The following is a 24,490-nucleotide window of genomic DNA, read 5'->3' as shown; positions in this document are numbered from 1 at the left end:
GAATCATGTTTTTGTCAGAGACGAAATCCTGTATTCTATCCTTTACACATTTTTCAAAAATTTTGCCCAACGAATCCAAAAGGCTGATGGGTCTGTATGCACTCAGTTCTGCGCTGTTTTTGCCCGGCTTAGCAATACATATAACATTGGCTTCCTTCCATGAATTCGGGAAATAACTGTTTTTCAGACAAGCATTAAAAATATAAGTTATATAAACCACTGCCTTCTGCGTCAAATTTTTCAAGAGTCAGTTATTTATGCCATTGGGACCCGGCGATTTTTTGCTTTTGCAATTCTTTAAAAAATTTGTCACTTCAGAGGGAGTAATATGCTTGAAAGATGTGACGTTCCACTCGTTCACCCGGTTTACCGAGTCAGAAACCAAAATATCGATTGGGTTGCCAGACCGGCAAGATTCCTGGTGTTGAGTCGAAAAAAACTCGGCAAAACCTTTGGCCTTTTCCTGGTCTGTGAATAAAGATCCATCCTGGACCCCAATTACGGGAATACTTTTGCGTTTACCCTTCAAGATTTTAGGTAAGTTCCACAAAGGCCTCGACGATTTTTCCAATGTTTGCAACTTAGATGACCATTTCCTTTTAGATAAAGCCACTATTTCACTCGAAATACATTTATTTAGAAAATTTAGGTTCCGTTTCAAAGCTGGGTCGCGTGAGATTTGCCAGCGCCGCCTCACATTGTTTCTGTCCTGAATAATTTGTTTAAGCCGGTAAGGAATAGGAGCCACACCGATGTTGCGATTAGTTCGACAATTTCACAGTCATCGAACATCACATTAACACAAACACATTCGAAACATTTAGTTTTGAGTAATGGGAGCATTTTATGCCTAATTTGTTTATTGATCACTAAAGCTACACCACAATGAGATTGACTTTCCCTATCGACCCGATAACAAGCGTAATTCGCATTGTAAAATTTTTTTTTTTTTTGTAACCAGGTTTCAGTTAACATACCCACATCAATTTTTTCTACTTTCAAATAATCAAAAAATTCAATATTTTTGCTTTTATTGACTATGCTTTGAGCATTCCAAAAAATAACCTTAAGTTTATTAAAATTAATCATTGTAAATATATTTAATAGTTATTTGTGCAAGCACTGAAATTTGATCTTCTTTTGACTCACAATTTTTTAAACTAGTTAATATATCCTTAAAGATATTAATCAGTTCGTTAGCAGAAAACAAATTAGAGTTATTAACATTATTAAATTTGGAAATATCTGAATAACTTATACTAGAATTAAGTGAATTTAATTTAGAATGAGTGAATCTGACATAATTATTATCTGTTTTGTTGACATGATTGGTGACATTGGTATTACCTGTTTTAAGATTTTAACGCTTACTTGGCAATGATGGGAAATTCTCTGAGTTGACTGAAAAATTACGACTTAGCTTGACCGGTGGTTTGTTGCTACCATGAAATTTCCTTTTCAAGCTGTTCTGAAGTTCGATGTATTGCTTTCTCGCTGGACATTCCATGAAATTTGCACTGTAATTAGTTGTTTCATCTTTATTTTTGTGTATGTTAAATTCAGGACACTGTTTAAAATCATGGGGTTCTGCACAAATGATACATTTAATACTTAAATAGCACCACTTTGAACCATGTCCATAAGCTTGGCACCTAAAACATCTCGTGGGACCTTTTCCATTTGAGCGGTAGAAATCCCAGTATACTATTGTATTAAAAAGTGTCTTGCATGTTTTCCTTAAATCATTGAGTTTGATGCTACCGCGTCTAAAATATAGTAAGTATGTTGCTTGGTTATCATATCTTAAATTTCTTATGTTCATTGTTTTAATATCAGAACAGCAATTAATTTTATTTAATTCAAATTCTTTCAGTAAGTCTTTGGTATCAATCAAATGTAAACCATAAAGAACAATCTTTAATGGCTTCTTTTCCGAAGTGTCGTGCCCAAAAAATTTAATGTATGATTAATTTAATAAAAATTTAATAAAATTTAATAAAAATTTTCCTGTACAAGTTCATTGCATAATTTCTCATAATCTGTTACCTTAGTACAGAAAACCTTAATGCCAATACTTGTATTTTTGATTGAATATTCTGCAATTTCCAAAGCATTCAGCAATTTTTTAATGTTTAATACCACTTTCACCTATAATAAGAGGTTTTTTTTTAATTTTTTTTTTCCTTATTCACTCCTAGAAGGAGCATAGTATATTAAGTTATAATAATATTGAATATAATTTTTATAGTGACCTGACCGGGGTTTGAACCCGAGACCCTTCGGTTAAAGGACCGGTGCCATAACCACTGCATCAATGGTCAGATACTGTTAAGAGGTGGATTACGTTTTTGTTTAATAATATTGTTATGTTCAGCTTCCATAGATTCAGTATCATCAATAAGTTGACTTAACGGCAAGAATCTATTCTTGTTTATGCCCAATGCAATTGTATTACCACGTGGTGAATTATCTTTCGAGGCCATTTCGTTTGAATTAATTATGTTTGGTGATTTATCCTTGAAGGTCATTTCGTCTGAATTAATTTTGTTTTTTTTAAAACCCACAAATTCATCATCAGATGAAAGAGTTCTTTTATTTTTACTTATTTTAAATTTTATTAGTTTAAGTAAAATATCAAAACCGGTTTACATCAGAATAAAAAAAAATTTTTTTTTCTTTTCCCCTTTGTTCTTATTTTCTTTATTCTTATTACAATTAATGATAATTAAAAGTAATAAGCTAGATAATTAGAAAGTAACGTTATCTTATAAGACGTATTTAAGAGAAATACAGAACAAGTGTTTTTGATAACAAAGTCGAAGAGAGACTGATTGGCTATATTAAATAATAATTATATTGTTATTTTTAGATTTATTCAAGAAGTATAAAAAAGATTTATACCGGTTTCAATAATATCTTACAGCAAATCGGGTTCGGGTTAATCTTTCTAGCGAGTATAAAAATATTTAAACGGATATAAATATGGAAAAGGCGGTTAACAAACAAATAACGGATAAGCATCTCCTTCAGGAACATGTGACCAATTTCAGAGAGGATGACCGGACAGATAAGAACAAAACATATTACGATGAAATTGTTTCGGCTTCACCTGCACCTAAAGTGAGATAAAAAAAAACACAAAGAAATATACCTTTATAGAATTAAAATTATGAAATACGTATCTGAACAACAATAAAGCCTATTTGGTCCTCGGATCTGTATTGATATTTTCATACCTATACTCTAATGCAATATTAACCTGAAAAATAAATAATACGCATGAGCACACATACAATGCAAAAATTGAATTGGAAATCAAGTTACCTGCGATGAAATTTGGTATCTACTTGCTGCTTAGCAAACCATCTCTGCTTTAAAACATTAATTAATTAGTCATCTTTAATTTCCTGCAAAAAGAAAGATATAATTAATAATCATGGCATTAGAATTTAAAAATAAAATATACTTACCAAGTTTATTCATCTGCTTCGAAAGCTTATTTAGTTTAATAATTGTCAAAATAATTGGGTCACTATGTCAACGCAAAATTATTACATGTAGATTCCATCTACAAATCAAAATCTATTGTGAATGGCACAATTTGTGAATTTGGATAAAAATAGTCATATATTAATTCTCTGTTATGATAATAATAACAGATTGGCAGAACTAAAAGGTCATGCGTAATAACATAACAAAAAGTTATGCTGTTAAAAAAAGAAAGGTATATAATAATATTGAACATATGATCATGTAAAGTATATAAATACGTCAACGCACTAATTGTTAATGTAGCAATTGATTGTGTACATACGAGTACATATGTATGTATTATAGCATTATGAATTAAGGTAAAAAGAGTATTGCAATAGCAGATTGCGGTGTATTTAATAAAAGGCAAGTTAACAAGAAAAGGTACGATGATGGCAAGATTTGGAGCCAAAAAGGTACCACTATTTTTAAACATTATAAGAAACAAGGACGCTTTTTTTCCAGAATTCATTCGAAAACAAGTATTCAACCAACGAGTATCATCATATTATATTTTACTAAAGTTTAACTTAAATTAAATTTTATTAAAAGTATTAAATTCTAATTTCCTAAAACATTAGTTTGTGTTAAATTGTATTCAATTATAAAATAATATAAATTCGAAATTTGTTAAAAGGCAATGATTTGTTTTATAAATATAAATTTTATTTAAATGAAAAAGTGTTGTTTCATACATTTATAATAATATATACAGACAATAGACATTAATTCGTAATAGTGAATATTGACTTAATTGTAAATAAATTAACTGAAATGAACAAATGGAACAATGTGTTCTTTATTGAGTGATATTTAAATTTTACATTAAGATAAAATTAAAACTAAGGGTTTTATGTATGATTTGTTCGACAAAAAGAATAAATACTGCAGATCCAATAATTTGTGAAAAGGAGAAATTGAAGAGTTCGATAGCTGCAACATATTCAGATGTTTCTTCCTTTTCTTAGCGGGTTCCTTTAGCACGGAACATTTTGGTCCTTCGAGCCGGATAGCTGGTATTTATTGGCGAACAAAATAACAGAATAAATATTACAATAAATTCAAGGATAGCACTGGAAACCAAGGTAATGTAAAAGTCTAATTTTATTACATTAAGGGACAGAGTGTTTTTCTTACTTGTTGCATATATCAATTTAATAATTATAAACTTTAAAAATAAGGGAAAGTATTAAAAGTGAATTGTACTATAAATTTAAATGTGAACGGTAAATTATAGAGTATTGTACAGGTATTTTTTAAAATATGCACTTTCTATTTATATATTACTGTTTGTAAAACAAGGAAAGAATTACCTAAAAAAAAATGAACTTAAAATTATAAATTATCAAATTCAAGTTGATACGAAAAAAGTGGTTGCAATTTCGCACACTAACGGTGTCGATTACGCGCACTAACGGTGCCGAATCTATTTTAGGGCAAATAAAACGAGGCTATAGTTTCAAAAAGAAAAAAAAATTTGGATAAATTACGCGCGCTAACGGTGCCAAATTTATAGACAATATTTTTTTGAATATCAGTAAAATATTTGCTAGCAAACTATAATTTTTTAAATAAAATGAAATTAACTGTGTTAAAAAATTTAAAATTATATGCTAAAACTTTGATTTGTATTCACAAAAAAATTAAGTGGATTACGCGCACTAACGGTGCCAAAATTTATTAAGCTTTTATTTCTTTGAGGTACATACGGAATTTTATTAAGGAGTTGTGATTTTCGGAATAAAATGAGAATTATTTGAAAATTGTAATCCTAAGAATATGAATTCAAAAAAAAATAAGGAAATAATATAAAAACAATTTAAAACTGTGGACTCGAAACTGTGAATAATTGTATTGTGATTTATAATAAAAAAAAAGGAAAAGAAGGTTAAAGAAATTTCGCACACTAACGGTGTCGGCTTTATACGCTATACTGGTTGCAGTAACGCGCACTAACGGTACCAATTGGTTTGACTACCAATAAATTTTGCTATAATAAAGTTTTTTTTTGATTGGCTATCTTAAGTTTAAGTTTAAGTTTAAGTTTCTTTATTTCCAAAAACAAATTTTAGTAACAATTACAAAGCAGATTTTTTTTTTATGAGATTTAGGAAAGTATCCTTTGCAACATAAATGTATAATATGTACATTACATTAAACTAGATTTTACAAAAAGGGATAAAGATTAGGTACAAGAAAAATTTGAAAAAAACCTTGATAAACTATAAGATAAAACCTACACGCTAACTTAAAATAAATATTTAATAACTATGTTTGTTCATTTGAACAGATCTATTTATAAGTTTATAATTTTGATTAATGATTTTGAACAATGATTTAATATTAGATACAGGATGTGTTAACCGAAACCCACAAATTTTTGGTTTATAATATCAACCTTTTCAAAGATTTTACCAACGCCCGCATTATTGTGCAGAGCCTCAGTCGAGAAATAAAAGGGAAGATCATACATCATTTTCAAAATTTTATTTTGCTTCACCTGCAACCTGTTCATATGAGACCTAGCACAATTACCCCAAACAGGCGCCCCATACAACATTGAAACAATCTGAAAGACTGTTTCAGAAACGGTCACATTTATTGACCGTTTTAGACGTATTGATAAATATCTTCCAATCATTGAAGTAACTATTTATTATTTCGAAAGCATTTTCCAGATTATATACAATATCCATCGGTGATACATCTGAAGAAATAATGGCCGTGTCATCCGCGTACAGTCCCAATTGGCAGTTTACAGGAACAGGCATATCCGATATATAAATATAATATAAAATTAGACTCATGCAGGAACCTTGTGGCACACCACTTAGCAATAAGTAAGAATCGGACTTCGCCCTACCCACAATGACCCTGAAGTTTCTATTTTACAGGAAGCTGTGTACCAACCTAATCAAGTACACCGGAAATTCTCGTGTATACAGCTTATGTATTAATCCGTTGTGCCACACCGACTTGAACGCGTTTTTAATATCAAGTAGTAACATACCAGTAGACTCCCCCGCCCGGAAATTAGTCTCAATCATAGAAGTAATTCTTTTGAGTTGATGATTTGTGGAATAGCCAGGTATGAAGCCACATTGTTCTGGTTGAATCACGTTTTTGTCAGAAACGAAATCCTGTATTCTATCCTTTACACATTTTTCAAAAATTTTGCCCAACGAATCCAAAAGGCTGATGGGTCTGTATGCGCTCAGTTCTGCGCTGTTTTTGCCCGGCTTAGCAATACATATAACATTGGCTTTCTTCCATGAATTCGGGAAATAACTGTTTTTCAGACAAGCATTAAAAATATAAGTTATATAAACCACTGCCTTCTGCGTCAAATTTTTCAAGAGTCAGTTATTTATGCCATTGGGACCCGGCGATTTTTTGCTTTTGCAATTCTTTAAAAAATTTTTCACTTCAGAGGGAGTAATATGCTTGAAAGATGTGACGTTCCACTCGTTCACCCGGTTTACCGAGTCAGAAACCAAAATATCGATTGGGTTGCCAGACCGGCAAGATTCCTGGTGTTGAGTCGAAAAAAACTCGGCAAAACCTTTGGCCTTTTCCTGGTCTGTGAATAAAGATCCATCCTGGACCCCAATTACGGGAATACTTTTGCGTTTACCCTTCAAGATTTTAGGTAAGTTCCACAAAGGCCTCGACGATTTTTCCAATGTTTGCAACTTAGATGACCATTTCCTGTTAGATAAAGCCACTATTTCACTCGAAATACATTTATTTAGAAAATTTAGGTTCCGTTTCAAAGCTGGGTCGCGTGAGATTTGCCAGCGCCGCCTCACATTGTTTCTGTCCTGAATAATTTGTTTAAGCCGGTAAGGAATAGGAGCCACACCGATGTTGCGATTAGTTCGACAATTTCACAGTCATCGAACATCACATTAACACAAACACATTCGAAACATTTAGTTTTGAGTAATGGGAGCATTTTATGCCTAATTTGTTTATTGATCACTAAAGCTACGCCACCATGAGATTGACTTTCCCTATCGACCCGATAGCAAGCGTAATTCGCATTGTAAAATTTATTTTTTTTTTGTAACCAGGTTTCAGTTAACATACCCACATCAATTTTTTCTACTTTCAAATAATCAAAAAATTCAATATTTTTGCTTTTATTGACTATGCTTTGAGCATTCCAAAAAATAACCTTAAGTTTATTAAAATTAATCATTGTAAATATATTTAATAGTTATTTGTGCAAGCACTGAAATTTGATCTTCTTTTGACTCACAATTTTTTAAACTAGTTAATATATCCTTAAAGATATTAATCAGTTCGTTAGCAGAAAACAAATTAGAGTTATTAACATTATTAAATTTGGAAATATCTGAATAACTTATACTAGAATTAAGTGAATTTAATTTAGAATGAGTGAATCTGACATAATTATTATCTGTTTTGTTGACATGATTGGTGACATTGGTATTACCTGTTTTAAGATTTTAGCGCTTACTTGGCAATGATGGGAAATTCTCTGAGTTGACTGAAAAATTACGACTTAGCTTGACCGGTGGTTTGTTGCTACCATGAAATTTCCTTTTCAAGCTGTTCTGAAGTTCGATGTATTGCTTTCTCGCTGGACATTCCATGAAATTTGCACTGTAATTAGTTGTTTCATCTTTATTTTTGTGTTTGTTAAATTCAGGACACTGTTTAAAATCATGGGGTTCTGCACAAATGATACATTTAATACTTAAATAGCACCACTTTGAACCATGTCCATAAGTTTGGCACCTAAAACATCTCGTGGGACCTTTTCCATTTGAGCGGTAGAAATCCCAGTATACTATTGTATTAAAAAGTGTCTTGCATGTTTTCCTTAAATCATTGAGTTTGATGCTACCGCGTCTAAAATATAGTAAGTATGTTGCTTGGTTATCATATCTTAAATTTCTTATGTTCATTGTTTTAATATCAGAACAGCAATTAATTTTATTTAATTCAAATTCTTTCAGTAAGTCTTTGGTATCAATCAAATGTAAACCATAAAGAACAATCTTTAATGGCTTCTTTTCCGAAGTGTCGTGCCCAAAAAATTTAATGTATGATTAATTTAATAAAAATTTAATAAAATTTAATAAAAATTTTCCTGTACAAGTTCATTGCATAATTTCTCATAATCTGTTACCTTAGTACAGAAAACCTTAATGCCAATACTTGTATTTTTGATTGAATATTCTGCAATTTCCAAAGCATTCAGCAATTTTTTAATGTTTAATACCACTTTCACCTATAATAAGAGGTTTTTTTTTTTCACTCCTAGAAGGAGCATAGCTAGTGCATGATTTCTCATGCACTAGTTTCATAGCGTCATAGAGTTTAACTAGGTAGGTGACTAACCTGCCGTAGTTTTATTTATATTAATTATTATTTTTTTTTTTTTTTTTTTTTTTTAATTTGTAACTAAAACTGGTCCCAAAGGACCAACCATCAGCATTATTTTGTTGATCTTATAAGCTTTTTAATGTAAACTTCAGGTAACCCAGTGGTCCCCCCAAGTTGAATCTGATGTATCAGGCATGCCCATATGTGCCAGTTAACAGAAGTTGGTTAGATCAATTGGTTTGGTTCTCTTGAGTCTTCTTGTGATATGAGACTCGTCAAGAAGCCGTTTGGCTTCAGCGTTGACGTGATCTCGTAACCTGTTGTTATGCTTATTGGCCGCAATTTCAATTTCATCTTTGACAAAATTAATTTTTAAATCTCTGTGAAGGTCGAAGTTACGAACGTACCAAGGTGCGTTGACCATGTTTCTCAAAACCTTGTTTTGGAACCGTTGTATTTTCTGAATATGTGTCTGCTTTGCGCATCCCCAAAGTTGTACGCCGTATAGCCATATTGGTTTTATTACCTGGTTATAAATCAATATCTTGTTACGTATTGAAAGCTTGGAGTTTCTACCCAATAGCCAATAAAGTTTGCTGTACTTCAGATTCAGCTCGGCTTTTTTTATTTTGACGTGCTCTTTCCACTTTAACTTTGTGTCTAGAGTCATCCCTAGATACTTTGCGGTTGTCTGGAATGGGACTATTGTGCCGTTTATGTAGATAGGTGTGTGCTGGTTTATATGTTTATTTGTAAAGTTGATGTGAACTGACTTTATCTCGTTTAATTTAATGTTCCATTTTTTTGTCCAATCGTAGACAAGGTCGCTTTGCTGGCAAAGCTGTATCGTCAGCAAAGGTGGCCACAACAACATTTTCTGGTACCGGAAGGTCGCATGTATACAATAGGTAGAGGATGGGGCCCAGGATACTACCCTGTGGAACTCCCGCTTCGATGTTGTACAAATTTGAATATTCGTCTCTTACCTTTACTCTGAATACCCTGTCAGACAGATATGATGTTAAAAGACTTACATACTGTTTAGGCAAACAGTTGCCAAGTTTGACCATAAGGCCCGCATGCCACACCTTGTCAAATGCCTGGGCTACGTCGAAAAATATGGCAGAACAAATTTGTTTTTCTTCTAAGCATTGTTCTATTACATCTGTAATGCGATGAATTTGATCAACCGTTGAGTGTTTCTCCCTAAAGCCAAATTGATGGTTGGGGATGATATTTGAACTTTCGATAATTGGTTTTAGTCTTCTCAGAAGAATTTTTTCGGAAACCTTAGAGATCAATGGCAGGAGTGAAATGGGCCTGTAGGATTTTACGTCGTTTGGCGGCTTTCCAGGTTTTTGTAACATAATTACCTCTGCCACTTTCCACATGCTGGGGAAATGTTGCAAGCGAAAAACTGCATTTATTATAAAAGTTAGCATAGTTACCGCTTTTTTTGGTAGGTTTTTAAGGATCTCGTTTGTAATAAGGTCAAATCCTGGGGCTTTCTTATTTTTACAGCTGGACTTAATTTCATTTCTAACTTCAGCTTGGGTAACCAGAGTAATGTGCGGATTTTCGAGAAATACATTATTGTTTGGAGGTAAGTATTGGGTATAGGTGTTAGGTTTAAAAATGTTTGCCAAGTGTTCTGCAAACGTGTTGGCTATATCTTCATCATTTCTCGCCCAAGTTCCGTTGTTTCTCCGGATTGGAGGAATGTGAGAAATAGGTTTTTTTAAATTTTTTGTGACCTTCCACAAGGAGTACGAGGGTCACTATTTATATTTCGGGTCCTGGCAATACTAGTGCTTCCATTGGAAAGTTTGACATTTTTTAGGACAACTTCACTCACAACGTTTTGTCATTCGAGCGCGAATTTTTTTGTTTACAGTGACTTGAAAAATTCATCTCGGTCAAAAAATGGAATTGTCCCGTGAAAATTTTCGTGCGATGATTTTTTACGATTTTCGGCGCGGATTATCGAGACAAGATCAACTTGTTTCGACTTTTGGTGATGAAGCACCATCAAAAACCACTGTAAATCGCTGATACCAAGAGTTTGGTTTCGGACGCCGTTCGCTCCAGGATGAATTTCGTGAAGGTCGGCCAATTTCGGTCGTTTTGCCGGAAACCATCGATGCTGTGCGCGAAATGATAATGATGGACCGGCATGTGACATACTGTGAGATTGAGGCATCCTTGGGCATTAGTTCCACCAGCGTACATAAGATATTGCATGAACATCTTGCCGTGAAAAAGGTGTTGAAAATGTTGAAAAAATTCAATCGCGGTGCGTTTTAGACGTTTGCGGTGCAAAAGACGTTTATAAGATAGTCACAGGTGATGAATCATGGATCTATGCATATGAGCCCGAAACGAAACAGCAATCGACCGTATGGGTGTTCCAAGACGAGCCAAATCCAACAAAAGTTGTTCGTGGAAGAAGCACATCGAAGCAAATGATCGCGTTTTTTTTTTGGTATAACCGGTCATATGGCCACAGTACCTTTAGTGGAACGTAGGACGGTCAATTCTGAATGGTACACCACCATCTGTTTGCCGAAAGTTTTCGAAGAAATAAGGAAAACAAACAAGCGCCGGCGAATCATTCTTCATCATGACAATGCAAGCTCTCACAAATCAGCTGAAACAATGGACTATTTGAGCACTCAAAATGTCGAATTGATGGGTCATCCGCCGTACAGTCCTGATTTAGCACCCAATGACTTCTTCTTATTCCCTCACATCAAAAAAAAAATGCGTGGACAACGATTTTCAACACCTGAAGAAGCAGTCGATGCGTTCAAAAGCCATGTTTTGGAGGTGTCTCAATCGGAGTGGAAAAAGTGCTACGAAAATTGGTTTCAGCGCATGCAAAAGTGTATTGATCTTCATGGGGAATATTTTGAAAAACAATAAAACCATTTCCAACGATAAATGTTTGTTTTTTATTGCTAGACCCGAAATATAAATAGTAGCCCTCGTATTCGCCTTTTTCATTTGCCGATAATTTTTCCAGGTAACTCTGCGTCGATGTTTCTTTTAATTTGCGTATTTCTCTTTTTAATTGTTGAGTTTTGCGGTTAAGTAAGTTCTTGTCTGAGGGATCTCTAGTATGTTGCCATCTTCTTCGAGCTCTTCTTTTCTCATTGATTAAATTTCTTATTTCTATGGGATAGTTAACTCCTATCGTTTTTAAACTCAATTCCTTCGTACTGCTCCAAGCAGCTTGTTGAATCGCATTTGTGAACTTTACTACTTGATCTTCTAATTGTTCCGTCGTGCGAAGTTTAACTTTTAAGTTGATTGACCTTTCTAACTGCTGTTGAAAGTTACACCAATTCGTGGAATTGTTAGTCAACATGGGTTTAGTTTCCCTAGAAATAATTTTGTCGCTCAGTGTTAAAATGACTGCTGAGTGGTCAGAACTCAGATCATAATTATCCCTCAAATCTATGAAATTTGAGGACACTCTCTTACAGATGAAGAAGTCCAACAAGTCGGGGATTTTATTGGGATCTGTGGGCCAGTACATTGGTTTACCGGTATTATGTAAGTCGCAGCCCAATTCAGCCGTTGCCGCTCTTAACTCTTTACCTTTCGTTGTTGTTAATCTGGAACCCCAGTCGACATGTTTGGCATTAAAATCGCCGCCTATAATGAATCTGTCCCCCATAGCCTGAAGAATATTCAGATAATCGGGTTTCTTTAAATCGTATTTGGGCGGACAGTAAATTGCACCGACCGACAGTTTACCAAGAATTGTAAGCTGGATATCTTTTTTTTGAATACAGGATACCTCGTAAATTTTTATATTCTCCTTGATAACAATTGCACTACCTGCCTGAGCCTGATTGTCCGGGTGGTGAGTTGAATACGTTTCATAGCCTGTAAATTTTTTGAATGACTCCTTTGTCCAATGGGTTTCAGACAATAAACAGATATCAATTTTTTGCGTGTTCAGGAAGACTTCGAATTCGTGAAGTTTGCCGTTTACTCCATTTGAGTTCCAGGCTGCTATTCTGATGTCGTTACGAGTCATCATGGTTGCGGGAGAGCTACAGCTCCTATTGTATTTGCTTCGATAGCGTCAAGTCTGGTTGACAAAACTTCGAACATGTACATAACATTGTTAAGGATTTCTGTAATATTATTATTGTTATTATCTTGATCGCTATGATTATCATACACGACGTTAGCGTATGACCTTCCCGGTATAACGTTTGCGGATTTATTGGGCCGGTTGTGTTGCGTTACCTTTTTGTTATAAATTTGCTCGTACCTCCTCTTTTGGAGCTCTTTAGCGACAATACACCCCCTGTAGTTTGCAGGATACGGGTGTCCACAGTTTGAACATTTTGCCGGGGTGTTTTTTGGTTTGGTACATGTGATGGTTGCATGGTTTCCAGCGCATTTAACACAAATGTGACCTCTCTGACAGTATTTTCGTGTGTGGTCGTGCCTTTGGCAGCGTTTGCATTCAGGGATTAGTTTGTTGGATTTGACAGGTTCGATTTTAACTTTCATGTGATTAATATATTGAATGCTATAAATTTTTTTAACATCCTCAATGTTTTCGAACGATAACATAAATAAAGGCAGTTTGATTATCTCTACCTTTCCGTCATCAAGTCTTTTTTTTACGAATCTGTTGACCACTTCGGTGATTTTAAATCCTTCGTTTAGAAGTTCGTTTTTTATATCCTCTGGATTGCAAGATTGGTGTAAGTTCTTGACCATTACCCTAATCGGTGTTGCTTGTTTGTTTTCGTAACTGTGCCATTCAATTTTTACATCATTTGCAAATTTGGTTAACTCTCTATATTCATCCGTAGATTGAACATTAACCTTAATTTGATTGTTGTTCATTAGGCTTGCTTGAAATTTTATATTTTTGGCCTTTAGGGTTTCCTTAATGTCCGAATAGTTTTTTATATTGCTCATAATAACCGGGGGTGGTCTTAGTGATTTGGTTTTGGTTTCTTCACTAGTCTGTATGTGCTTTGTTGCCTTTGGAGTTGTAGCTGAGGTCTTGTAATCCTGGCTAACCGCCTTGACAGATGGGTTATTTTTCGGGATATTCCGTTGTAAGGTCGAATTTGTTATTATAGTGTTATCGTTTATTTTCCTTTGCTTTGGTTTCGGTGTAGTGTTTGGAGTATTTGATTTTACTAGAGTAGCTTTTTTCTTTTTGTTTTTTTGTAAAATCCACGCTGTTTCCTTGGCCACGTTGGTGTCCTCGATATCTAAGTCAACATCGACTCCAATCGCATCTTTGACCTCGTTATCTGGTTTTCTTCAGTGTCTCTCTTTTTTAAAACATTTATAGTGCGCTTTAGTTCTTGAATTTCTGCTAAGGCGTTCCTAAGTTGAGATTCGAGATTTAGGATTTTGATTTGGTCACTATTATGAGTAGTTGGAAATCCCGCGAATGCTTCCTCAGGACTAGAATGAGGCGACGTTGGTCTTTTTTTCTTTTTGTTTTGTGGCTGAAGTACCTTTTCTTGCGGATTAATGTTAGTTAGGTCTGCTAGAGACTGACTTCTCGTTTTTTTCGGTGATCTGAGTAGTTTATTACTCCTCGCAAAAGGATTTGGTAAATCCACATTTGAGTTGCTTAGAAGATTTGATCCAGTAGCTGATCCAGCACCATGGCCTGGTTAACCACCATTGGTGCAGAGCGGTCGCTTGATGACGGTCCGTATGAGCCCACACGTTCGCTCACTTCACGTACCGGTTCTGGGGTTCCGATCCCCTGTCCCGTAACTTGTTTTATATCATTATTCATTGTTATTTTTTTTTTTTTTGTTGTTGCGTTTTATCCCTACTGCCAGGTCTAAGAACTGCCGTCCCACTGGGATCAGACGCAGACCAGGGAGCCGTCCATTCTGGGACAGACGCTTCTGGATTTTGCAGTTACTTCGATTAAGAGACATGCACGTGGGAGTCCAGATAGCTATGCTACCAGTCCCATCGTACAAGTCCCCCTCTCTACTCCCTGCACGGACTACCCATTAGCCTGATGCATCAGTTTCCAGGAGGAACCACTTGGAGGTTGGTAGAGCCGATTTCCCCCTCCCAGCCGATTTCCCCCTCCCACAATATTAATTATTTGAGGTTATTAATATTTACTGTTTATTTTTCTTAGTTTTTTTTTTTAATATGGAATATTACGAATATTTGAAAATTACTTGTATAATATTTATTAGTATTGTATATTAAGTTATAATAATATCGAATATAATTTTTATAGTGACCTGACCGGGGTTTGAACCCGAGACCCTTCGGTTAAAGGACCGGTGCCATAACCACTGCATCAATGGTCAGATACTGTTAAGAGGTGGATTACGTTTTTGTTTAATAATATTGTTATGTTCAGCTTCCATAGATTCAGTATCATCAATAAGTTGACTTAACGGCAAGAATCTATTCTTGTTTATGCCCAATGCAATTGTATTACCACGTGGTGAATTATCTTTCGAGGCCATTTCGTTTGAATTAATTATGTTTGGTGATTTATCCTTGAAGGTCATTTCGTCTGAATTAATTTTGTTTTTTTTAAAACCCACAAATTCATCATCAGATGAAAGAGTTCTTTTATTTTTACTTATTTTAAATTTTATTAGTTTAAGTAAAATATCAAAACCGGTTTACATCAGAATAAAAAAATATTTTTTTTTCTTTTCCCCTTTGTTCTTATTTTCTTTATTCTTATTACAATTAATGATAATTAAAAGTAATAAGCTAGATAATTAGAAAGTAACGTTATCTTATAAGACGTATTTAAGAGAAATACAGAACAAGTGTTTTTGATAACAAAGTCGAAGAGAGACTGATTGGCTATATTAAATAATAATTATATTGTTATTTTTAGATTTATTCAAGAAGTATAAAAAAGATTTATACCGGTTTCAATAATATCTTACAGCAAATCGGGTTCGGGTTAATCTTTCTAGCGAGTATAAAAATATTAAAACGGATATAAATATGGAAAAGGCGGTTAACAAACAAATAGCTGATAAGCATCTCCTTCAGGAACATGTGACCAATTTCAGAGAGGATGACCGGACAGATAAGAACAAAACATATTACGATGAAATTGTTTCGAAAGTTTATTTTGTTTACTAATTGTCAAAATGATTGGATCATTATGTCAACGCAAAATTATTACATGTAGATTCCATCTGCAAATCAAAATCTATTGTGAATGGCACAATTTGTGAATTTGGATAAAAATAGTCGTATATTAATTCTCTGTTATGATAATAATAACAGATTGGCAGAACAAATGGTCATGCGTAATAACATAACAGAAAGTTATGCTGTTAAAAAAGAAAGGTATATAATAATATTGAACATATGATCATGTAAAGTATATAAATAGGTCAACGCACTAATTGTTAATGTAGCAATTGATTGTGTACATACGAGTACATATGTATGTATTATAGCATTATGAATTAAGGTAAAAAGAGTATTGCAATAGCAGATTGCGGTGTATTTAATAAAAGGCAAGTTAACAAGAAAAGGTACGATGATGGCAAGATTTGGAGGCAAAAAGGTACCACTATTTTTAAACATTATAAGAAGCAAGGACGGTTTTTTCCAGAATTCATTCGAAAACAAGTATTCAACCAACGAGTATCATCATAATATATTTTACTAAAGTTTAACTTAAATTCAATTTTATTTAAAGTATTAAATTCTAATTTCCTAAAACATTAGTGTGTGTTAAATTGTATTCAATTATAAAATAATATAAATTTGAAATTTGTTAAAAGGCAATGATTTGTTTTATAAATATAAATTTTATTTAAATGAAAAAATGTTGTTTCATACATTTATAATAATATATACAGACAATAGACATTAATTCGTAATAGTGAATATTGACTTAAATGTAAAAAAATTAACTGAAATGAACAAATGAAACAATGTGTTCTTTACTGAGTGATATTTAAATTTTACATTAAGATAAAATTAAAACTAAGGGTTTTATGTATGATTTGTTCGACAAAAAGAGTAAATACTGCAGATCCAATAATTTGTGAAAAATTGTGTTGAGAAAAGAAGAAATTGAAGAGTTCGATAGCTGCAACATATTCAGATGTTTCTTCCTTTTCGTAGCGGGTTCCTTTAGCACGGAATATTTTGGTCCTTCGAGCCGGATAACTGGTATTTATTGGCGAACAAAATAACAGAATTAATATTACAATAAATTCAAGGATAGCACTGGAAACCAAGGTAATGTAAAAGTCTAATTTCATTACATTAAGGGACAGAGTGTTTTTCTTACTTGTTGCATATATCAATTTAATAATTATAAACTTTAAAAATAAGGGAAAGTATTAAAAGTGAATTGTACTTTAAATTTAAATGTGAACGGTAAATTATCGAGTATTGTACAGGTATTCTTTAAAATATGCACTTTCTATTTATATATTACTGTTTGTAAAACAAGGAAAGAATTACCTAAAAAAAATGAACTTGATATTATAAATTATCAAATTCAAGTTGATACGAAAAAACTGGTTGGAATTTCGCACACTAACGGTGCCGAATCTATTTCAGGGCAAATAAAACAAGGCTGTGGTTTCAAAAAGAAAAAAACATTTTGGATAAATTACGCGCGCTAACGGTGCCAAATTTATAGACAATATTTTTTTTGAATATCACTAAAATATTTGCTAGCAAACTATAATTTTTTAAATAAAATGAAATTATTGAAAAAAAAACGAACTGTGTTAAAAAATTTAAAATTATATGCTAAAACTTTGATTTGTGTTCACAAAAAAATTAAGTGGATTACGCGCACTAACGGTGCCAAAATTTATTAAGCTTTTATTTCTTTGAGGTACATACGGAATTTTATTAAGGAGTTGTGATTTTTGGAATAAAATGAGAATTATTTGAAAATTGTGATACTAAGAATATGAATTCAAAAAATAAGGAAATAATATAAAAACAATTTAAAACTGTGAACTCGAAACTGTGAATAATTGTATTGTGATTTATAATAAAAAAAAAGGAGAAGAAGGTTAAAGAAGTTTCGCACACTAACGGTGTCGATTTTATACGCTATACTGGTTGCAGTAACGCGCACTAACGGTACCAATTGGTTTGACTACCAATAAATTTTGCTATAATAAAGTTTTTTTTTTGATTGGCTCTCTTAAATAATAATTATATTGTTATTTTTAGATTTGTTCAAGAAGTTTAAAAAAGGTTTATACCGGTGTCAATAATATCTTACAGCAAATCGGGTTCGGATTAATCTTTCTAGCGAGTATAAAAATATTTAAAGAGATATAAATATGGAAAAGGCGGTTAACAAACAAATAGCGGATAAGCATCTCCTTCAGGAACATGTGACCAATTTCAGAGAGGATGACCGGACAGATAAGAACAAAACATATTACGATGAAATTGTTTCGGCTTCACCTGCACCTAAAGTGAGATAAAAAAAAAGCACAAAGAAATATACCTTTATAGAATTAAAATTATGAAATACGTATCTGAACAACAATAAAAGCCTATTTGGTCCTCGGATCTGTATTGATATTTTCATACCTATACTCTAATGCAATATTAACCTGAAAAATAAATAACACGCATGAGCACACATACAATGCAAAAATTGAATTGGAAATCAAGTTACCTGCGATGAAATTTGGTATCTACTTGCTGCTTAGCAAACCATCTCTGCTTTAAAACATTAACTAATCAGTTATATTCAATTTCCTGCAAAAAGAAAGATATAATTAATAATCACGGCATTAGAATTTAAAAATAAAATATACTTACCAAGTTTATCCATCTGCTTCGAAAGTTTATTTTGTTTACTAATTGTCAAAATGATTGGATCATTATGTCAACGCAAAATTATTACATGTAGATTCCATCTGCAAATCAAAATCTATTGTGAATGGCACAATTTGTGAATTTGGATAAAAATAGTCGTATATTAATTCTCTGTTATGATAATAATAACAGATTGGCAGAACAAATGATCATGCGTAATAACATAACAGAAAGTTATGCTGTTAAAAAAGAAAGGTATATAATAATATTGAACATATGATCATGTAAAGTATATAAATAGGTCAACGCACTAATTGTTAATGTAGCAATTGATTGTGTACATACGAGTACATATGTATGTATTATAGCATTATGAATTAAGGTAAAAAGAGTATTGCAATAGCAGATTGCGGTGTATTTAATAAAAGGCAAGTTAACAAGAAAAGGTACGATGATGGCAAGATTTGGAGGCAAAAAGGTACCACTATTTTTAAACATTATAAGAAGCAAGGACGGTTTTTTCCAGAATTCATTCGAAAACAAGTATTCAACCAACGAGTATCATCATAATATATTTTACTAAAGTTTAACTTAAATTCAATTTTATTTAAAGTATTAAATTCTAATTTCCTAAAACATTAGTGTGTGTTAAATTGTATTCAATTATAAAATAATATAAATTTGAAATTTGTTAAAAGGCAATGATTTGTTTTATAAATATAAATTTTATTTAAATGAAAAAATGTTGTTTCATACATTTATAATAATATATACAGACAATAGACATTAATTCGTAATAGTGAATATTGACTTAAATGTAAAAAAATTAACTGAAATGAACAAATGAAACAATGTGTTCTTTACTGAGTGATATTTAAATTTTACATTAAGATAAAATTAAAACTAAGGGTTTTATGTATGATTTGTTCGACAAAAAGAGTAAATACTGCAGATCCAATAATTTGTGAAAAATTGTGTTGAGAAAAGAAGAAATTGAAGAGTTCGATAGCTGCAACATATTCAGATGTTTCTTCCTTTTCGTAGCGGGTTCCTTTAGCACGGAATATTTTGGTCCTTCGAGCCGGATAACTGGTATTTATTGGCGAACAAAATAACAGAATTAATATTACAATAAATTCAAGGATAGCACTGGAAACCAAGGTAATGTAAAAGTCTAATTTCATTACATTAAGGGACAGAGTGTTTTTCTTACTTGTTGCATATATCAATTTAATAATTATAAACTTTAAAAATAAGGGAAAGTATTAAAAGTGAATTGTACTTTAAATTTAAATGTGAACGGTAAATTATCGAGTATTGTACAGGTATTCTTTAAAATATGCACTTTCTATTTATATATTACTGTTTGTAAAACAAGGAAAGAATTACCTAAAAAAAATGAACTTGATATTATAAATTATCAAATTCAAGTTGATACGAAAAAACTGGTTGGAATTTCGCACACTAACGGTGCCGAATCTATTTCAGGGCAAATAAAACAAGGCTGTGGTTTCAAAAAGAAAAAAACATTTTGGATAAATTACGCGCGCTAACGGTGCCAAATTTATAGACAATATTTTTTTTGAATATCACTAAAATATTTGCTAGCAAACTATAATTTTTTAAATAAAATGAAATTATTGAAAAAAAAACGAACTGTGTTAAAAAATTTAAAATTATATGCTAAAACTTTGATTTGTGTTCACAAAAAAATTAAGTGGATTACGCGCACTAACGGTGCCAAAATTTATTAAGCTTTTATTTCTTTGAGGTACATACGGAATTTTATTAAGGAGTTGTGATTTTTGGAATAAAATGAGAATTATTTGAAAATTGTGATACTAAGAATATGAATTCAAAAAATAAGGAAATAATATAAAAACAATTTAAAACTGTGAACTCGAAACTGTGAATAATTGTATTGTGATTTATAATAAAAAAAAAGGAGAAGAAGGTTAAAGAAGTTTCGCACACTAACGGTGTCGATTTTATACGCTATACTGGTTGCAGTAACGCGCACTAACGGTACCAATTGGTTTGACTACCAATAAATTTTGCTATAATAAAGTTTTTTTTTTGATTGGCTCTCTTAAATAATAATTATATTGTTATTTTTAGATTTGTTCAAGAAGTTTAAAAAAGGTTTATACCGGTGTCAATAATATCTTACAGCAAATCGGGTTCGGATTAATCTTTCTAGCGAGTATAAAAATATTTAAAGAGATATAAATATGGAAAAGGCGGTTAACAAACAAATAGCGGATAAGCATCTCCTTCAGGAACATGTGACCAATTTCAGAGAGGATGACCGGACAGATAAGAACAAAACATATTACGATGAAATTGTTTCGGCTTCACCTGCACCTAAAGTGAGATAAAAAAAAAGCACAAAGAAATATACCTTTACAGAATTAAAATTATGAAATACGTATCTGAACAACAATAAAAGCCTATTTGGTCCTCGGATCTGTATTGATATTTTCATACCTATACTCTAATGCAATATTAACCTGAAAAATAAATAACACGCATGAGCACACATACAATGCAAAAATTGAATTGGAAATCAAGTTACCTGCGATGAAATTTGGTATCTACTTGCTGCTTAGCAAACCATCTCTGCTTTAAAACATTAACTAATCAGTTATATTCAATTTCCTGCAAAAAGAAAGATATAATTAATAATCACGGCATTAGAATTTAAAAATAAAATATACTTACCAAGTTTATCCATCTGCTTCGAAAGTTTATTTTGTTTACTAATTGTCAAAATGATTGGTCATTATGTTAACGCATAACTATTACATGTAGATTCCATCTACAAATCAAAATCTATTGTGAATGGCACAATTTGTGAATTTGGATAAAAATAGTCATATATTAATTCTCTGTTATGATAATAATAACAGATTGGCAGAACAAAAGGTCATGCGTAATAACATAACAGAAAGTTATGCTGTTAAAAAAAGAAAGGTATATAATAATATTGAACATATGATCATTAAAGTATATAAATAGGTCAACGCACTAATTGTTAATGTAGCACTCGATTGTGTACATACATATGTATGTATTATAGCGTTATGAATTAAGGTAAAAAGAGTATTGCAATAGCAAATTGCGGTGTATTTAATAAAAGGCAAGTTAACAAGAAAAGGTACGATGAAGGCAAGATTTGGAGGCAAAAAGGTACCACTATTTTTAAACATTATAAGAAGCAAGGACGGTTTTTTCCAGAATTCATTCGAAAACAAGTATTCAACCAACGAGTATCATCATAATATATTTTACTAAAGTTTAACTTAAATTCAATTTTATTTAAAGTATTAAATTCTAATTTCCTAAAACATTAGTATGTGTTAAATTGTATTCAATTATAAAATAATATAAATTTGAAATTTGTTAAAAGGCAATGATTTGTTTTATAAATATAAATTTTATTTAAATGAAAAAATGTTGTTCCATACATTTATAATAATATAAACAGACAATAGACATTAATTCGTAATAGTGAATATTGACTTAAATGTAAAAAAATTAACTGAAATGAACAAATGAAACAATGTGTTCTTTACTGAGTGATATTTAAATTTTACATTAAAATAAAATTAAAACTAAGGCTTTTATGTATGATTTGTTCGACAAAAAGAGTAAATACTACAGATCCAATAATTTGTGAAAAATTGTGTTGAGAAAAGAAGAAATTGAAGAGTTCGATAGCTGCAACATATTCAGATGTTTCTTCCTTTTCTTAGCGGGTTCCCTTAGCACGGAACATTTTGGTCCTTTGAGCCGGATAGCTGGTATTTATTGGCGAACAAAATAACAGAATTAATATTACAACAAATTCAAGGATAGCACTGGAAACCAAGGTAATGTAAAAGTCTAATTTCATTACATTAAGGGATAGAGTGTTTTTCTCACTTGTTGCATATATCAATTTAATAATTATAAACTTTAAAAATAAGGGAAAGTATTAAAAGTGAATTGTACTTTAAATTTAAATGTGAACGGTAAATTATCGAGTATTGTACAGGTATTCTTTAAAATATGCACTTTCTATTTATATATTACTGTTTGTAAAACAAGGAAAGAATTACCTAAAAAAAATGAACTTGATATTATAAATTATCAAATTCAAGTTGATACGAAAAAAGTGGTTGCAATTTCGCACACTAACGGTGTCGATTACGCGCACTAACGGTGCCGAATCTATTTCAGGGCAAATAAAACGAGGCTATAGTTTCAAAAAGAAAAAAAAATTTTGGATACATTACGCGCGCTAACGGTGCCAAATTTATAGAAAATATTTTTTTGAATATCAGTAAAATATTTGCTAGCAAACTATAATTTTTTAAATAAAATGAAATTATTGAAAAAAAAACGAACTGTGTTAAAAAATTTAAAATTATATGCTAAAACTTTGATTTGTGTTCACAAAAAAATTAAGTGGATTACGCGCACTAACGGTGCCAAAATTTATTAAGCTTTTATTTCTTTGAGGTACATACGGAATTTTATTAAGGAGTTGTGATTTTTGGAATAAAATGAGAATTATTTGAAAATTGTGATCCTAAGAATATGAATTCAAAAAATAAGGAAATAATATAAAAACAATTTAAAACTGTGAACTCGAAACTGTGAATAATTGTATTGTGATTTATAATAAAAAAAAAAGGAGAAGAAGGTTAAAGAAGTTTCGCACACTAACGGTGTCGATTTTATACGCTATACTGGTTGCAGTAACGCGCACTTACGGTACCAATTGGTTTGACTACCAATAAATTTTGCTATAATAAAGTTTTTTTTTTGATTGGCTCTCTTAAATAATAATTATATTGTTATTTTTAGATTTGTTCAAGAAGTATAAAAAAGGTTTATACCGGTGTCAATAATATCTTACAGCAAATCGGGTTCGGATTAATCTTTCTAGCGAGTATAAAAATATTTAAAGAGATATAAATATGGAAAAGGCGGTTAACAAACAAATAGCGGATAAGCATCTCCTTCAGGAACATGTGACCAATTTCAGAGAGGATGACCGGACAGATAAGAACAAAACATATTACGATGAAATTGTTTCGGCTTCACCTGCACCTAAAATGAAATAAAAAAAAAACACAAAGAAATATACCTTTACAGAATTAAAATTATGAAATACGTATCTGAACAACAATAAAAGCCTATTTGGTCCTCGGATCTGTATTGATATTTTCATACCTATACTCTAATGCAATATTAACCTGAAAAATAAATAATACGCATGAGCACACATACAATGCAAAAATTGAATTGGAAATCAAGTTACCTGCGATGAAATTTGGTATCTACTTGCTGCTTAGCAAACCATCTCTGCTTTAAATCATTAACTAATTAGTTATATTCAATTTCCTGCAAAAAGAAAGATATAATTAACAATCATGGCATTAGAATTTAAAAATAAAATATACTTACCAAGTTTATCCATCTGCTTCGAAAGTTTATTTTGTTTACTAATTGTCAAAATGATTGGGTCATTATGTCAACGCAAAATTATTACATGTAGATTCCATCTACAAATCAAAATCTATTGTGAATGGCACAATTTGTGAATTTGGATAAAAATAGTCGTATATTAATTCTCTGTTATAATAATAATAACAGATTGGCAGAACTAAAAGGTCATGCGTAATAACATAACAGAAAGTTATGCTGTTAAAAAAAGAAAGGTATATAATAATATTGAACATATGATCATGTAAAGTATATAAATAGGTCAACGCACTAATTGTTAATGTAGCACTCGATTGTGTACATACGA

At 31.7% G+C, this 24,490-nt stretch overlaps 1 protein-coding gene across 1 annotated transcript; it reads right to left on the bottom strand.

Moving 5' to 3' along the window:
- Positions 1–1,081: 1,081 nt before the first annotated feature.
- On the bottom strand, positions 1,082–1,822 carry LOC129607328 (uncharacterized). Its single transcript, XM_055518268.1, has 2 exons — positions 1,414–1,822; positions 1,082–1,347 (listed from the first exon to the last, which is right to left on the bottom strand). The coding sequence occupies exons 1-2, from the start codon at positions 1,820–1,822 to the stop codon at positions 1,082–1,084; spliced, it is 675 nt and encodes a 224-aa protein (XP_055374243.1).
- Between the last annotated feature and the right edge of the window lie 22,668 nt (positions 1,823–24,490).

The sequence above is a fragment of the Condylostylus longicornis genome, unplaced genomic scaffold (genome assembly GCF_029603195.1).
Source record: "Condylostylus longicornis isolate FDR11 unplaced genomic scaffold, ASM2960319v2 ptg000003l, whole genome shotgun sequence".
NCBI lineage: Eukaryota > Metazoa > Arthropoda > Insecta > Diptera > Dolichopodidae > Condylostylus > Condylostylus longicornis.
The sequence above is the reverse complement of the archived record's forward strand: the minus strand, read 5'-3'. Positions and strand labels throughout refer to the sequence as shown.

What these genes read in the sequence shown, in the direction of transcription:
- LOC129607328 (XM_055518268.1), bottom strand. Translation starts at nt 1,822, where the DNA reads ATGAACATAAGAAATTTAAGATATGATAACCAAGCAACATACTTACTA. An exon ending in ACCACCGGTCAAGCTAAGTC is followed by an intron (nt 1,348 to 1,413) that starts GTAATTTTTCAG and finishes ATCTTAAAACAG; the next exon opens with GTAATACCAATGTCACCAAT.